The 19506-nt window shown below is 38.4% G+C and overlaps 1 protein-coding gene across 1 annotated transcript in view; it reads right to left on the bottom strand.

Moving 5' to 3' along the window:
• fa2h (fatty acid 2-hydroxylase) overlaps positions 1 to 19506 on the bottom strand; it is a 54488-nt gene that overhangs the window by 9856 nt on the left and 25126 nt on the right. Inside the window, exon 2 of the mRNA XM_030135708.1 lies at positions 9951 to 10070. Coding sequence (XP_029991568.1) covers positions 9951 to 10070 — 120 coding nt within the window. The remainder of the gene's footprint in view (positions 1 to 9950; positions 10071 to 19506) is intronic.

Raw genomic sequence — 19506 nt, 5'->3', positions numbered from 1 at the left:
AGCCACAGGGGTAGCTCTGTGACGGACGGGGCTAATCTGTTGGATTTGGAGCATTGGTTCAGTCCAAACTAAGGGCTTTGGAAGGTCCCACTGAAATGGGTCTGGATGGAGTTGAATGTTGATGCCGGGGCCTGGATACTAAAGTGTCCTTCCTGTAATCCACTGGAAAAGAATTCCTGTTCAGGACCTTTAACAAAATATCTTTTCACAAAAAATGTGAATAACCTGAACAAATATGAACAACCTGAAATATCTTTTAAAAATAAGTGTAATTTTAACTACTGAATGTTGCGTTGAAGCAGTTGACAATAATGTAAGTATCTTACTCAGAACATGTAAACTCCAACATGGCCCCACCGTGTTTATTAAAGTAGTTCAGATGAGCTCAGCCTTAAACATGTGAAGCAGCAAACCAGAATATATACATTCAAACCAGAGTCAAATATGTTCTGTTGACAAGCATTAAAGCGTTTCAGCTACTTTAACTATGGCTTCAATGCAGAATGTTCTGCTGTAGTTGAGTATTTTCAGTGTTTTATGATAATTTCAGGAGGAAAATGATCGGAATACTTCATCCATCACTGAAAAAGGACAGAATTATTAACCTCCAAAGACCCACTGTCCATATTTGTGGACAAGAGTTTCACAACTTTATACAATAATAAAAAAAAAGAAAACTGTCCACGACAAAGAACATTCCATAAAAATTTTAAAAACTGCATCTGAAAAAAACTCTTGCATCATGGTGTTTCCAATATAGGCACTTAATTAATATAAAACAAAAAAGCTTGTACTTTGCTGACATTTCCTGGGTCTGAGGAGGTTAAAAGGACAGAATTATTAAAGGAAGGTGAAAACAAAGCTATAGCACAAACACTGAGAGCAGCTGCATTTCAACCTGTCTGTCCTTAATGAAGCAAAATTTCATTTTGTGTTGAAGAAGTCAAATGGTCAGTCACATGTTGAGGACGATCACTGTTTTGACCGGTGAAGCAATGAAGCAGACCATGAGACAACCTGACATCAACTTCCTCAAACAAACAAACAAATAAATAAATAAATTAGGGATGTAAACAATTAATCGATTATCGATTAATTGTCGATAAGAATTTGCTCGATTAAATTATTAATTGTCGGTTAACTGCCCTTGTCCACCTGTCCACACCAAGGTTATTATCGTTAACAAAAACTAATGAAATGATGAAAACTAGAACTGTAAAAACATTTTTGTTAACTGAAATAAATAAAAACTAGAATTAAAAGAATAAAATGATAACTAACTGAAACTGTATTGTGTGTTTATAAAACTAACTAAAACGTATAAAAATTATGGATAAAATTCCCTTCGTTTTCGTTTTTGTCAATGTCAGACTGATACAAAATTGGTTTATTTCGCTCTAGCAGTTTTCTGTGCTGTCTCTATACGACACTTTTTGGTCCGTCACTTGTGTTCACTTATGGTTTCCAGTCGTCTTCTGGTCCCCACTCTACCTGGAAACATGGAGACTAAAGTTGGGAGAAAGCAGCAGAGTCCTGTCTGGGATTTATCTGAATACGACGACAGAGAAGAAGAGAAAAGAGACCACTGAACTACAACTGAACTACAACTAAGCATTTAGAAAATAATGAAAACTAATAAAAACTAGCAAACCTGCTCTAAAAACTAATTAAAATGAACTGAATGAGAGAAAAGAAGTCAAAACTAAAAACTAAACTAGAATGAAAAATCCAAAACTATTAGAACCTTGGTCCACACCTGTCCACACCTGTCTGAAGGCTGCCGGTTTGTCTGCGCTGCGATGCCACAGCTGGGATATCTGGTCATTGAACCAGATCATGGAGTTGATGAGTCAGAATGTCTGTATGGACATGGAGGAGGAGCCAAACACAGACCGACCATCTGTTTGTGGGTGGAGCCAAACACAGACCGACCATCTGTTTGTGGGTGGAGCCAAACACAGACTGACCGTCTGTTTGTGGGTGGAGCCAAACACAGACCGACCATCTGTTTGTGGGTGGAGCCAAACACAGACCGACTGTCTATTTGTGTGAGCGGTGCACCCCCAAATAAATACACATTCACATGTGGGGTCGGTATGGGATCAGATCGTTTCCCTGGAGGTTGGTCTAGTCCACGGTCAGTCAGACAGAAGTTGAAAATAATCCTCCAGGCTCCTGATCCAGGACACTGGGATGGAATGCATTTGTGAAGCTTCAGGAGGAAAAGATAAATGAGCAGAAAGTTTCACTTTCACTTCTGGGGGGGGGGGGGGACTGTACCACCCCGTACCCCCATAGTATTAAAAATTGAACGGAAAGTGACGCACGCTTGTGCATGGTTACCAACCAACACGCACACATCCCCTGGCGCATGCAGCCGAGTAACACCTCCACCGACGAAACGATTGTGCATGCACCCCCTATTACACACCGCCACACCAACTGATGAATTCCACAGGAAACACTGCCTGTATCCAATGGTTCAATAAATCAATCATTAGGGAATATGACATGATTTTTTTATGAAGTACATAAACAATATTTAGCTTTTATTCTTATAGACCCTATTGAAAGAGAAGTTCAGGTTCTCAGGAAAATCGCCGCTTATCAATTAATTTTTATTCGATCAGTAAGGTCAACCAACTAACGATTAATGGATTAATCGATAATTTGCATCCCTAAAATAAATATAAAACTAGAAAAGCACTCGGAGTGCACAGACCTCTGCCAAGGCAGATCTGTCACCCCCCGATCACCACCAAAATTTAATCATTTGTTCCTTGTGCCAGTATCAACATTTCCTGAAAATTTCATGAAAATCCATCCATAACTTTTTGAGTTATCTTGCTAACTACCCAACAAACCCTTGCAAAAACATAAGGTAACACGATATTGTTCTAAGCTACAGGTGGATCAAATTGGAGGCTAATCGGAGTCATTTTGAATTTTGGATGAATTTTGGAAAATTGCTCAATGATGACAGATAGGAAAATTGTAGATGTTGTGACCTTGCTGTGACCTTGAACTTTGGTCTAGTTGGCCCAAAATGTACTGGGTTGGTCCCAGGGCCTAGGCCTATCTGTGGGGAAGATTTGGGAAAGATGGGTGGAAGAGTTTTCCCCTAAGGTTGCTAAAAAACAAACAAACAAACAAACAAACACACAAAGCAAAGTGATCGCAATACCTCCTAGCAGAGGTAATAAAAAATAGGACCAATGCCCCTGTATCTCAGCATCCTGTTCTATGTGTCTTAAACTGGAGCTGTACGTCTTAAACTGGAGCTGTACGTCTTAAACTGGAGCTGTACGTCTTAAACTGGAGCTGTACGTCTTAAACTGAAGCTGTACGTCTTAAACTGGAGCTGTACGTCTTAAACTGAAGCTGTACGTCTTAAACTGGAGCTGTACGTCTTAAACTGGAGCTGTACGTCTTAAACTGGAGCTGTACGTCTTAAACTGGAGCTGTACGTCTTGAACTGGAGCTGTACGTCTTAAACTGAAGCTGTACGTCTTAAACTGAAGCTGTACGTCTTAAACTGGAGCTGTACGTCTTAAACTGGAGCTGTACGTCTTAAACTGGGGCTGTACGTCTTAAACTGGAGCTGTACGTCTTAAACTGGAGCTGTACGTCTTAAACTGAAGCTGTACGTCTTAAACTGGAGCTGTACGTCTTAAACTGGAGCTGTACGTCTTAAACTGGAGCTGTACGTCTTAAATCTTACTCTGAGGCCTGGCTCCAGTGGAACAAGTCGGACTGGTTCAATCTATCGTCTCATTGTGTTTGGCCGGAGCCTGGAATGCTGACGGCAGAAAAACACCATTTTATCACATGAACATAGTTTCAGTCAATGAAGCAGGTATGTAGCGGATGTTGGACTTTCTGTTTTCGTAAGTGACGGCTGCGTCTTAACGTACGAGGGCACGGTGTTCATAAACATAATAGAGTGATGACACGTAGATAAGCAACTGAAGAGTGAAGAACAGTTCACACATGGACCAGTCTGTGGAGCCGTGGAATCCAAAACAGCAAGGACTAATGTCAGAAGAGAGTTGGATATTATGGGATGGATATCGGTGCAGTGGTTAGTTTAGTTTTGGATTATCACAAAAATAAATAAAAAAGAGTAAAAAAAAAAGACCAAAACAATCAATAAAATGAACAAAATAACAATAATAATAAAAAAAACTGTAAAATAATCATAACAAATAACAAAATGAGTAAAAAAAAAAACCGCAATAAAAAAAACAGTAAAAATACAAAAATAATGAACAAAATAAGAAAAAAAAAAGTAAAAAAGGCCATAAAAATTAGCAAAATGAACATAATAATAAAGAAAATTAATAAAATAATCTAAAACATAAGTAAGACACCAAAATAATCAACAAAATGAACAAATCATTGTAAATATAGTTGTATATGAACTATCTGGACCACAGTCTGCGGACCTGTTAAATCAAGGTGTTTCTTTTCTAACAGGGATCTGGGATCCAAAACAATAAGGACTAATGTCAGAATTGAGTTTGATATTATGGGATGGATATCAGTGCATTGGTTAGTTTGGTTTTGGTTCATCAAAAACCCCTAACCAAAAAAACCAAAAAACCCTAACCCTAACCCAAAATAATAATGAAAAAAAAAATTGTAAAATAATCATAACAAATAACAGAATGAGTAAAAATAAAATAAAATAAAATTTACAATAAAAAAAACAGTTAAAAACACCAAAAATAATTAACAAAATGAACAAAATAATAAAAAAACAGTAAAAAAGGCCAAAAAATTTGCAAAAGGAACATAATAATAAACATTAATTAATAAAATAATCCAAAACATAAGACACACCAAAATTATCAACAAAATATTCAAAACATAAGTAAGACATACCAAAATAATCAACAAAATGAACAAAAATGAATGAAATAATCAACAAAATGAATAAATCATTGTAAATATAGCTGTATATGAACTATCTGGACCCCAGTCTGTGGACCCGTTGAATCCAGATGTTTGTGTTCTAACAGGGCTCTGGGATCCAAAACAATAAGGACTAATGTCAGAATAGAGTTTGATATTATGGGATGGATATCAGTGCACTGGTTTGTTTGGGTTCAACTGTTGTCTTTGTTTCCAAAATGACTCCCAGATGGTTTGGACTGAACTTCTCTAAACATTGACTTTGTTTTTATATTTTATCTATGACTCTGATTTTAAATGTTCTCCCTCTAACTTCATTAAATATTTTTCCTTTAAGAATAATTTTCTACCACAACTAACCATCTACTTTCATCACATCTTCAACTTTATGGAAATATGGATGTTTCTATGTGAACAGGACATCCTTCAGCTGTAGACATGATGTGTCCACAGATTTATGTCCATAGAGTTTACAAACACCAAGATTTCCTCAGATTATTTTGGATTTATTATTGACAACACAAGCTAAACGAACAGACTGCCCACAAACCCTAACCCTGACCCTAACCCTGGGGAGGTGTTCCAGGCATGTTCTGCCAGGAGGAGACCTCAGGGAAGACCTAGGACACACTGGAGAGACTGTGTCTGTGGGCTGGCCTGGGAATGCCTCGGGGTCCCCCCAGAAGAGCTGGAGGAGGAGTCTGGGGACAGGGAGGAGTCTGGGCATCCCTGCTTAGACAGCTGCCTCTGTGAGTTGGCCCCGGATAAGCGGCAGAAGGATGGATGGATAGTTTTAGCATATGTTGTATTTGTATCTACAACTTTGTACAGCACTTTGCCGTCTTTTAAATGTGCTACATAAATAAACTTGACCTTGACCTTTGAGTTTGTGAAGGTCGACCCATTGGTTGACCCTAATCTACAAAGCTCTTCTTGGTGTGGTTCCATCATTCCTGTCCTCATTTCTTCAAATAAGCACCTGCCAGCATTACTGATGGACTTGAGAATTGTGTTATTCGAAAATGGGACTGAACCATGACTGAAGCAAGCCTTCACTTTTACACCCCCCCCCCCCCCCCCCCCCCCCGTCTGGAATACCCTTAAGTTAGAACTGAAAATAACGAGGAACGTTAACCGAGGAACTTTATTAGGTCCTCATTTAAGGCCACCAGGAGCAATTATGGCCTTAAACGAGGAACTAATAAATTATGACTGGCATGACGTTTATGTACATGATGTTAATGAATCATATAATGCTTTCTTAGACATATTCCTGACATTGTACAACAGACACTGTCCTGTGAAAGAATATAGACAAGATCTTAAAAAGAATAAGAAACCATGGTTAACTAAGGGATTGGAAAGGGCTTGTAAGAAGAAAAACAGGCTCTATAGGGAATTTCTGAAGCACAGAACGAAAGAAAAAGAGAATAAATATAAAAGATACAAAAACAGATTGACAGCAATTATAAGAACACATAAAAAAGCCTATTATGATCAGTTATTAGAAATACACAAAAATGATATTAAAGGCACTTGGAGAGTGTTAAATGATATGATTACAAAAGTAATAAAAAGGATTTTTCTACATATGTTGTTAAAACTGGTGACACTGTGATGGAAAATATTGAGGCCATCGGGAACATATTTAATGACTTTTTTGTTAATGTCGGTCCAAATTTGGCAAAAGATATTACCCAGTGGGAAAAGGATGATAAAACCTTTGATTTTGCTATTGAAAACAATAATTCAATGTTTCTTGGTGGAGTTTGTGAAAGTGAAGTGTTGGAAGTGGTCAGGAAGTTTAAAAATAAAAAATCTACTGATAGAAATTCCATTGATATGTCACTCATAAAACAAGTGATAAACAGGATCCTTCAACCATTCACTTATGTATGTAATAAATCATTTCAAACAGGCACTTTTCCAGAAAAGACGAAAATAGCTAAAGTGATTCCAGTTTATAAAAATGGTGATGAGCACATGGTGTCAAATTATAGACCGGTGTCACTGTTACCACAATTTTCTAAAATTCTTGAGAAACTGTTTGTAAAGAGGTTAGATGACTACATAGACAAATATAGGATATTAAATGATCGGTGGATCAGCGGTGGATCAGAAACATCATACTGTTGGTGTTTTTATCGATTTAAGGAAAGCATTTGACACAATTGATCACTCAATATTACTCCGGAAATGTGAAATGTATGGTATAAGAGGTGTGGCACAAAACTGGTTAAAAAGTTATTTACAAAATAGGTCTCAGTACGTATCAATTGGAAATACAAATTCACAACTTAGAAAAGTAACATGTGGGGTCCCACAAGGTTCAGTTCTGGGACCCAAGTTATTTATACTTTATCTAAATGATATTTTTATGGCATCTAGTAAGTTTAAATTTACAATATTTGCAGATGACACTAATTTGCTTTATTCGGGAGCAAATATGAAACAAATATTAGAAACTGTGGAAAAGGAATTGATCAAGTTAAAAAAACGGTTTGACGTAAATAAGTTATCACTTAATGAAGATAAAACAAAATTTATGGTTTTTGGTGGTGCTAGGGGAAATGATGATATAAAACTGAAAATTAATGAAATTGAAATTGAAAGGGTGTATGAAACAAAATTTTTGGGAGTGATTATTGACCATAAACTCTGTTGGAAACCACAAATAGAATATATCAAACGCAAAATGTCCAAGGCTGTTGCGATTCTTTATAAAACTCGAGACTTGTTAAGGAAAAAATGTTTGCATATGTTGTATTGTTCACTTGTAATGCCATATATGTCAGACTGTGTGGAAATATGGGGCAATGTGTATAAAACTAATTTAGACCCGATAATTAAACTCCAAAAAAAAGCTATTAGAGTCATAAACAAAGCTGGTTATCTCCAACCAAGTAATCCACTTTTTGTAGAATCTGGTTTACTAAAATTTTTTGATATTGTATGTAGATTTAAAAACAATGGAATTTATGTTTCGCGTTAAAAGTAAAAACCTTCCTTTTTGTATTCAGAAAATTTTTAAGTTAAGAGAAGGACATTATAATTTAAGAGGGATGTTTGTGTTTGAAAAATGTAAAGTAAGAACAAACGTTAAATATCACAGTGTTTCAGTTATTGGTGTCAAACTATGGAACGAACTGAAGGATGAAGTGAAACTGTGGAGCTCACTGTCGAGTTTCAAAAAGAATTTAATTTGTCAAATTATGAAGGGCTATGAAAGTAATATGATTACAAAATGACTTATTACACTGAATGTAGTATAATTTGTGTTTAAGTATTTATCTGCTGCAACTTCAGGTGTGGACTTGGACTAAGAATGCGAATAGGAGAAGCAGAAATAAGCCTCCGGCTTCAGCTTCTGCCTTTTTCAGTTACAAAATGTGTTAATTCTATGTTTGTTTGTTTTTTAATATGTATGTGTTTTGTTTTGTTGTTTTTTTTTAATATGTATGTGTTTTGTATTTTGTATTTAACTGAAATAAACATTCATTCATTCATTCATTCAAAATGCCTGAGCTCATATCACTCCAGGTGTTTCATTCTGTCTTATGAACTAGACAACCAGAGTCAGCTGGGTTCGGGTTAAGGCCTGTGTTTTTAAAATGATGTTGACCTCAACTCTATGAGATCGTTTATTTGCCATTTGTACACCTTCAGGTACTTTTATCATCCAGAGGTCTCTCAGAGTACAAGTAAATGACATTTTCAAAATGTAAAAAATTTACTTTAAAATCTGTCAGATGTTTCTGTGATCATTAAATTCTTCTTTGTTTGAATGTATGGTTATTACCTGCCTTTTAAAGCTGTATTCATGTATTCATGGCGTGTGCTGCTAACCTCTTGGCCAGGTCGCCCTTGTACAGGTCTCCTACAGGTTTCTACAAGTTGAATTTAAGACCTTTTAAGACGATTAAAAACACAATTTAATACCTGTTTTACGGCCAAACTGGCAAAATATTGTGACTCCTAAAATTTAGGGATGTGTTTTTATTTACTCCAGCGCCTTGGGTCCCACCATTCCGAGTCATTTCCCCCCGGAGGATGCAAAGTTAGCAATTCTTCTTTCCTAATTTCAGTGTAAGTTGTCGGGTTGGAACGGGTGGAACTGAGTCGACTAATGCCGCGTTTCCACTACGTAGAACCAGCTCAACTCGACTCGGTGTTCCTGGAGACTGTTTCCATTCCAGGATACTATTGACGTTACAGTACCTGGTCGTCATAGCGATGCGGCGCGTTACTTCTGTGTCGTCTGCTCAGAGAGTTGCTGATAAACTCACTCGTTGCGTGTTGTCTCGTCTGAATTTTTACGTCGGCCACCAAAGACTGAATCTCCTCGACCGACCATGGTGTAGTTTTGGGCTGTTTTCATGTGGATTAATGTACCGCTGTATTTACTGTCCACTAACGCATCTGTTTTTTGTAAAACAGCGGGTCACAGAGAAAACTGTCTGACCAATCAGTGGTCTGCAGTGTTTACACGTCACGGTTTAGTATCGCTTGGAACCTCGGCGGAGGTGATGCCAAAAAACTAGTACCAGGTACCAGATTCCAGGTCCTTTTTCATAACAGAAACGCAAAAAGGCCGAGTCGAGTCGAGCCAGTACCACGCAGTGGAAACGCGGCATAACGAAAGTGTCTTTGCAGTTCAGACATTTAACAGACACATCTAAACACAACACAGCCCACAAGTTTATGGAAACAGAACTGAGGACCAACCACATCCAATTTAATAACTTTAAAGACTTCAATGCAGATTTGTAAATTCAAGTTTTTAAAGATTTTTATGACTTCGTGGGAACCCTGCTGCAAAAGAGATCTCAGCCTCAGTGGGTCTCTATGTGGTTGAATAAAGGTTTAATTGAAAAAATGTCAGATGTAGTGAACTGAACTAACTGTGTATTTGTAGGTGCTTTCATGTGGAACCTTGTCAGTGCATAAACAGTCCAGGGTGAATAACCTGCAGAGCCTCAACCCCGTCCAGCGCACACACTTCCTGATCCCAGAGCAGCGCTGACACTAACGCTCACCTTGTCCAGGTCCACAGAGCTGCAGCGGCTGTACGGACACTTCTCATCATCCTCTGTTTCCTTTTCTTTTGTCGTCTTCTTTTCTGTCTCTTCATGGGTCGTCTTCCTTTCTCTCAGAATCTGAGAAAAACAGAAAACAGATGTAATTAAGAGCTCAAAACTCAATGATGAGACACATTAAAAGGAGTTGGTCTTCTTCAGAGCGGAGCCCCTGGGTTACACTCTGGTTTAGTCGGGGAAATATTTCAGATCTATAGTCAATGACACAAATACACATATAAAAGTGCCATGGAACCAGCTCATGCTTGTATATACAATAGTGTAAGGCAGAGGTGTTCAGCACATTTTAGTTCAGTTCCACAGTCTGCCCATGATGATCTGAAGTAGGTCAATAAAAACATCAGTACAAATCCAAATGTTTGTCTTTGAGAAAGAAAAACGTAAAATTAAATAATGAAAATCTTGGGGGAAAAAAGTGAATAATACGAATAACCTGAAATTTCTTTTTAAAAAATGAGTGAAATTAAAAAAAAAACAAAAACAAGTGTTCAGAGAACACAAACCTCCGCCAAGCACCCCGAACAGTGTGCATGTGTGGATCAACTATTTCTGTTTAAATTCAACAGTTTCCAGGTTGTTCCATACAGCAGAAAAATTGCGGTCAAACATGGTAATACATTTTTATAGGTTTAAAATTTTTATAGTTTTAGTTTGATTGAATTACAAGATTTGAACTATAGGTCTTCAGTACAGGGGGTCTGCAGTTTTTATTTATTTATTGATTGATTTATTTATAGAATTTTAATTTTAAGATAAGCTGAAGCTTGGTACCAGACGTGTATGTCAAAATATATGGAATTCCAATCAATATTAGTTGAGTTCTAATTTTAAATGTGTGGTAAATGGGATTTTCAATGTTAAATGTAAATGTCCACAGAGTCCACATTCCACAGTGGATGTGGACAATTTAGTTCCAGATACAAGAGATTGTTCTAAGCTACAGGTGGATCCAACTGGAGGAGAATCAGAGTCATTTTGAATTTTGGATGAATTTTGGAAAATGTCTCAATGATGACAGATGGAAAACTGTAGATGTTGTGACCTTGCTGTGACCTTGAACTTTGGCCTACTGGGACGGTCCCAGGGCCTAGGCCTATCTGTGGGGAAGATCTGGGAAAGATGGGGGGAAGAGTTTTACACTAAAGTTGCTAAAAAAACAAACAAACAAACAAACACAAAAAGCAAAGTGATCACAATACCTCCTGGTGGAGGAAATAAAAAGTGATACCTCAGTTGATCATTTATGCATGTGCATTAGAACGCACCCATCCCAATAGATCTACAAACACACACTGCATTTATTTAGAGGCACAACACTACTACTACTGCACTGATTTTTCTGAAGACATTTCAGGTCGTTCATGGTTGTTAATATTATTCCCTTTTCAGTGAGAGGATCATTTTCATTTGGGTTGGACTGGAGCCTTTGACAGCCCTGCTCTAAGGACTCCAATAACACCACCGTCCACAGTTCTCACCTTTAACCTCTGACCTCCTCTGCTTTGTTCATAGTTACTAAACTAAACTCTGCACAGTTCTTTGATACTTTAACCCTCTGAAGACAAATGATGAGCAGTGGCAGTTTGCACAGTCCATGACTTCCACACAGACACTGAGTGAAGGAGGACATCTGAAGGAAACATGAGAGGTGGTGCACGGATGGCACTGCCCAAGGAAGTGGACACACAGACACATCTGCATAGTTTATATGCACATGTGCGTGGTTTTATATGCACATCTGTGTGGTTTTATATGCACATGTGTGTGGTTTTATATGCACATGTGTGTGGTTTTATATGCACATCTGTGTGGTTTTATATGCACATGTGTGTGGTTTTATATGCACATGTGCGTGGTTTTATATGCACATCTGTGTGGTTTTATATGCACATCTGTGTGGTTTTATATGCACATCTGTGTGGTTTTATATGCACATGTGTGTGGTTTTATATGCACATGTGTGTGGTTTTATATGCACATGTGTGTGGTTTTATATGCACATCTGTGTGGTTTTATATGCACATCTGTGTGGTTTTATATGCACATGTGTGTGGTTTTATATGCACATGTGCGTGGTTTTATATGCACATCTGTGTGGTTTTATATGCACATGTGTGTGGTTTTATATGCACATGTGTGTGGTTTTATATGCACATGTGTGTGGTTTTATATGCACATCTGTGTGGTTTTATATGCACATGTGTGTGGTTTTATATGCACATCTGTGTGGTTTTATATGCACATCTGTGTGGTTTTATATGCACATGTGTGTGGTTTATATGCACATGTGCGTGGTTTTATATGCACATCTGTGTGGTTTTATATGCACATGTGTGTGGTTTTATATGCACATGTGTGTGGTTTTATATGCACATCTGTGTGGTTTATATGCACATGTGTGTGGTTTTATATGCACATGTGCGTGGTTTTATATGCACATCTGTGTGGTTTTATATGCACATGTGTGTGGTTTTATATGCACATGTGTGTGGTTTTATATGCACATGTGTGTGGTTTTATATGCACATCTGTGTGGTTTTATATGCATGTGTGTGGTTTTATATGCACATCTGTGTGGTTTTATATGCACATCTGTATGGTTTTATATGCACATCTGTATGGTTTTATATGCACATCTGTGTGGTTTTATATGCACATGTGTGTGGTTTTATATGCACATGTGCGTGGTTTTATATGCACATCTGTGTGGTTTTATATGCACATGTGCGTGGTTTTATATGCACATGTGCGTGGTTTTATATGCACATCTGTGTGGTTTTATATGCACATGTGCGTGGTTTTATATGCACATCTGTGTGGTTTTATATGCACGTGTGTGTGGTTTTATATGCACATGTGCGTGGTTTTATATGCACATCTGTGTGGTTTTATATGCACATCTGTGTGGTTTTATATGCACATGTGCGTGGTTTTATATGCACATCTGTGTGGTTTTATATGCACATGTGCGTGGTTTTATATGCACATGTGTGTGGTTTTATATGCACATGTGTGTGGTTTTATATGCACATGTGCGTGGTTTTATATGCACATCTGTGTGGTTTTATATGCACATGTGCGTGGTTTTATATGCACATCTGTATGGTTTTATATGCACATCTGTGTGGTTTTATATGCACATCTGTATGGTTTTATATGCACATCTGTATGGTTTTATATGCACATCTGTGTGGTTTTATATGCACATGTGCGTGGTTTTATATGCACATCTGTGTGGTTTTATATGCACATCTGTGTGGTTTTATATGCACATGTGCGTGGTTTTATATGCACATCTGTGTGGTTTTATATGCACATCTGTGTGGCTATATACAGTGAAAGCCAGTCAATGTACAGGACGTCCACAAAGTGTGTTTACGATTTGAAAAAATGATTCCAAAGCATTTGATCAGATCTGTTCTACGGACTCAGTGGTTCTCAGAGTTTGAATCATATTGTGGGATCATGTGTAATTAAGTCATTGGTCCATTTTTCTTCAACAAGAGATCAATTAGTGCAAATGTTGACCTTTCACCTTTCGACTGAATGAGTCACCACAACTACATGACCTTCAACCAACCATCATGTTCCAGGTAGATGGTGCACCACCACACTGGGTTCTGCATCTCGGTGGGTTCTAAGCCCAACACTTCCAGACCGCCGGATTAGAAGGGATGGTCCAGTTCCGTGGACACCTGGTCCTTCAGATATCACTGCCCTGGGGTCATGTCAAAGATATCGAACAAAGATACAGGACATCAACCACCTGAAGTCAAAGATCACTGATGCCATTGACACCATTGACAAGGAAACAAACCCAAGACCGTCCGACATGGACACAAACCCAGGACCATCTGACATGGACACATCGAAAATGTATCGAACCAAAGACCCCTGTACCGAAAATATATCAAAAATGTATTGCCCTACCCCTGTAAATAGACTGAACCCTAGGCCTGTAAATAGACTGAACCCTAGACCTGTAAATAGACCGAACCCTACCCCTGTAAATACACTGAACCCTACCCCAGTAAATACACTGAACCCTACCCCTGAACCTGTATAATACACTGAATACATGTTAAAGGTCTCAGAGCTGTTCCATATCATGACACAGACTTCATTTCACGTAAATAACATCAAATACAGTCAAGTGAAAGTAAACCTTGACCTCATGGTGCAATAGAGGAAACTGAAGGAACCCGTGATGTGCTTCCCTTTTCATAATGACTAAACTAAATACACAAAGCGGAGTTAAACCAAGTCCTCATCTATCCTCCCTGGCCTGTTCTTGGACATCTGGACTCGTCCTTGATCCGGCAGTTGACACGTCCAAGTGGCCCAGTGAAATATTTATCAGCGGCTGGTTTCAAACACATGCACACGCACTTAGTCACAGGTCGCCCACATTTAGTAACAAGCATCAGCCTGGAAATCCAAACCCCGCCCTGGCAACCATACACCTCCACTATCACACCGCACCGAAACAAAGAAAGGATTAAAGACGCATTTGACCTCACCCTTCCTGACACAAACATTTCAGGGGCCAATTTCAAACAGAAGTTACAGCATGAACACCAAACTATGACAGGGACAGTTGAATTTAGGGATGTAACCATATGAAAATTTCATATCATGGTTATTGTGACCAAAATTATCATGGTTATTATTATTATTATTATTATTATTATTATTATCGCAGTATTGTTAAAATTGTGCTCAAAATGTTCACTGAAATAATTTAACCAAGTTGTATTGAATAAAAAAATAAAATAAAATAAAATAATTGTCCCAATGTCCCTTCTGTTGCAGAAACATTCAAATATTAACCCTGAGTGGTCTGAGCCTATTTTGTCTGTTTTTCAGTCCTTTTGATTTTGCCTTTATATACTATATAAACAAATGTTTACTATACCCATGTTTGGGATCTGTTTTTTCACCATAACTTCATTTACATCATCTGCCTATTATTTTTTCACTTTAACCTACAACAAAAACATAAAAGGACAGAAAGCACAAAAAAATATATAAAATCCGTTTTGAAAAATGTATATACTTTATTGCATAAATAACACAAAGATGCTTAACGAACCTTTTCAAAGACTTTAAAAGTGAATATTGGTTCCAAATATTAGGTATATGAAATTAAAATTGTAATAAATTAAAACTATACTCAAATATTTGACATAAAAGCAGATCTTTACATAGGCGTTTTCTCCCCTAAAAGTGCTGTAATCAAGCATGGTTATCATGATAATTAGATTTAAACAGTAATACTAACCGTCCGCAATTTCACCACGGTTTATCGTTATACGGGTAATCGTTACATTCCTAGTTGAATTCATGACGAAACTTTTCAAAGTGTTTTTGGTCAAATGTCAGAGCTTCCATTCACATAAATGACAGGTCAAAGGGTTTTGGATCAGACTCAGGTCTAGAAATTTCCATTTTTAGTCTGGAATTATTGTTTTAGCGGGGCTGTATAACAACTTAATGAGATCCCGGCCAATTAATGGGGCCAATTATAGCGTATCACCGATGAAATCAGTCAATATGTAACCGATATATGAACTCTTTTTGCTGCGTAGAGATTCTGTGGCTGAGCTCCTGTGTCTGATGTTCAAGCTGCTAAAGCTCACACCGGAATTCCAACACCCATGAAAGACTGATGGACTTATTATACAGCAACATGCACAAAAAAATGCCCCATACTAAAAACACACAAAACAATGCCCTAAAAATGTGCTTAAAATACACTTAAATATGTTACAATACACACAAAAGCACCCTAAGAAACACTATAAAATGCACTAAAATACATAAAACATATGCTAAATACACAACCAGGGTATCTGCAGGTTTGATGAAGCCAGATTTAGGACATTTTAAGGCATTTTTCAAGGCCTTTTGATTTAAAGGGTTCACATTTGTCTAAAACCCACCTGGTTGGGTGTTAAGGGGGGGGGGGGGGGGGGGGGTAGAAGGCTGGTAGATTTTTGGAGGTCACTAGCCAATGGCAGATGAGGTAAAATGTTAATTTTACGCCCTGCACAGGGAGAACATGCAAACTCCACACAGAAAGGCCCCACCCATGGACTGGTGTTGGAATCGAACCCAGGACCTTCTGCTGTGAGGCACAAGTGCTGAATTTTACAACATACTAAATTAAATGTTTTTGTTTGTCATAACAACTAATCCATGTACAGCCCATAATAATCTGTGTATAGCCCATAATAAACCATGTATCGCCCATAATAATCCATGTATAGCCCATAATAATCCATGTATAGCCCATAATAATCCATGTATCGCCAAAAATAATCCATGTATCGCCCATAATAATCCACATATAGCCCATAATAATCCATGTATCGCCCATAATAATCCATGTATCGCCCATAATAATCCATGCACAGCCCATAATAATCCACATATAGCCCATAATAATCCATGTATAGCCCATAATAATCCACATATAGCCCATAATAATCCATGCACAGCCCATAATAATCCACATATAGCCCATAATAATACATGCACAGCCCATAATAATCCACATATAGCCCATAATAATCCATGTATAGCCTGTAATAATCCACGTACAGCCCGTAATAATCCATGTATAGCCCATAATAATCCATGTACAGCCCATAATAATCTGTGTATAGCCCATAATAATCTGTGTATAGCCCATAATAATCCGTGTATAGCCCATAATAATCCATGTATCGCCCATAATAATCCATGTATCGCCCATAATAATCCATGCACAGCCCATAATAATCCACATATAGCCCATAATAATCCATGTATAGCCCATAATAATCCACATATAGCCCATAATAATCCATGCACAGCCCATAATAATCCACATATAGCCCATAATAATCCACGTATCGCCCATAATAATCCACATATAGCCCATAATAATCCACATATAGCCCATAATAATCCATGCACAGCCCATAATAATCCACATATAGCCCATAATAATCCATGCACAGCCCATAATAATCCACATATAGCCCATAATAATCCATGTATCGCCCATAATAATCCACGTACAGCCCATAATAATCCATGTACAGCCCATAATAATCTGTGTATAGCCCATAATAATCTGTGTATAGCCCATAATAATCTGTGTATAGCCCATAATAATCCGTGTATAGCCCATAATAATCCACGTATCGCCCATAATAATCCACATATAGCCCATAATAATCCACATATAGCCCATAATAATCCATGCACAGCCCATAATAATCCACATATAGCCCATAATAATCCATGCACAGCCCATAATAATCCACATATAGCCCATAATAATCCATGTATAGCCCATAATAATCCACGTATAGCCCATAATAATCCGTGTACAGCCCATAATAATCCATGTATAGCCCATAATAATCCGTGTACAGCCCATAATAATCCATGTATAGCCCATAATAATCCACGTATAGCCCATAATAATACATGTACTAAAACCAAAAAGGTGATAGTACCAGTCTTTTGAAAATGAACTCGTAGCAGAGGAATGGGACCCAACAGGGTTACGTCATAAAAAACAGGCCCAAGGCTCCTGGAGTCCAAAGGCAGATTTAAACACATTCATTGACATTCATTGTACTTTTCAAAGTCACTCAAGGTCAAAGGTCATGGCACCAAACGAAAGCCCTCATGTGACTTCCTGTCTATTACCAAGAGTAAATATATCAATATCTTCAACTGTTTTACAGTTATAACACTTTGAAATGTGTCCCACTATAAACCAATGGCGACTTGGAACATTTCAAACATTTATGAAAAAATTCAAAATTAATATTTCCCAATTCTTTGAACAAACATGGTCGACCTAACCCCAAAGACGGTCCACAACAAAGACCAAGTCATTCTGACTGACAGTTTCAAAGAAGAAGATTCTGGAAAAATCGTTTATGGATGACGGACAAAGGACAGACGAAGGGCAGATGAAGGGCAGACGAAGGATGGATGAAGGGCGGATGAATAACAGCTGATACCAATGGTCCATGGGACCTTCAGGCGGTTAGACTAAAAATGGGCCGTGCAGTGACGAACACTGGAGCCCAGTTACTGGTGTTAGTCTGAGCCCAATTACTGGTGTTAGTCTGAGTCCAGTCACTGGTGTTAGTTTACTTGCGTTAGTCTGAGCCCAGTTACTGGCGTTAGTCTGAGCCCAGTTACTGGTGTTAGTCTGAGCCCAGTTACTTGGATAATCAGTCCATGGTGGAATATGACAACATGATAGAATTCACAAACTAAATTAGAAACAACAGCACACAGGACCTGACGTAAACACAGCCAACTCTCACTACAGCGTCTGTCAGTGTCTGTCAACATGTCCGACACAGTCACAAGTATTCAAGGCATGGTCATTGTGTTTACCCAGAATGCAATGCAAACACACACCTTACTATTCTGCCACAAAAATGTGCAAACGTCCATGTGTCACATGACCACATACTGTGGGTTACATTCCGCAGAGACAGAACACACACACAGGGTTAGTGTCCGAGGAGCTGAGGACGAAGACGAACGGGTCCAGAAGTCTGAGCACAGCTGACACCAGGCACGTCCACCATGACACAAGACCAGCAGCACATGATCTGAAGCCATTCACAGGTCACATGACGGAGCCAGAGGTCACATGACAGAGCCAGAGGCAGACACCGGTCCAAACCCGGACACCGGTCCAAACCCAGCGGCCCAGTGTGTTCAGACTAAAAGTGGACCTGGTCTGGTTTGAATCTGCTGATCATCTGTGTCGGTGCTACATGTGTCAGCAGGTTTGGAGAAGAGGAACAAAGACGGAGACCAATGAAACCAAGACACTATTTCAGAAGTGCGCAAACGCTGAGTGAACCCAAACAGTATAAAAGTGTCCTTGGAGTAAAATCCTGCAGAACACAAACGGTGTTTGGAAGTGGACCGTCCCACTCATACAGTGAAAATAAACCTGTTCATGTTAAACTAAACTATACTGTTAGTACCCAGGATGGTTAGTTTGGACGACACCTGCTGAGTAATGGGGGGGGGGGGGGGTACTCAGCTGATCATTACTGTTACTGACTTACAGCATGTTTAGAAATGTCTGTTTATGAGCACTGAGCGTGCTCATCAATGCTATAATCCAGGGAGCATCTGATTGGAGTGACACAGAGAAGGAGGAAGGCACGCACACACACACACACACACACACACACACACACATAACCCTAACCCTTCCTCTGCAGGTCTCATACGACTCCACATTAAAAACTGAACTAACCCCTTCAGTAAACACTTGAAACAGGAGGACAGAATTCATTAACTAATCATTAGCTTTCATCTGTTTGTCAAGTTAAGGAGTGCCTGTGTACACTGTGAAAGCCTGAGCTGAAACAATGGTAGGCCTAACCCACAGCCTAAACCTAAACCTAAACCTAAGCCTACCCTATTCTGTTGATCAACTCCCCACTGTAATGTTCAGGAC

Source organism: Sphaeramia orbicularis, chromosome 6, assembly GCF_902148855.1.
Source record: "Sphaeramia orbicularis chromosome 6, fSphaOr1.1, whole genome shotgun sequence".
Classification (NCBI taxonomy): Eukaryota; Metazoa; Chordata; class Actinopteri; order Kurtiformes; family Apogonidae; genus Sphaeramia; species Sphaeramia orbicularis.
This window is presented reverse-complemented; position numbering and strand designations above follow the sequence as displayed.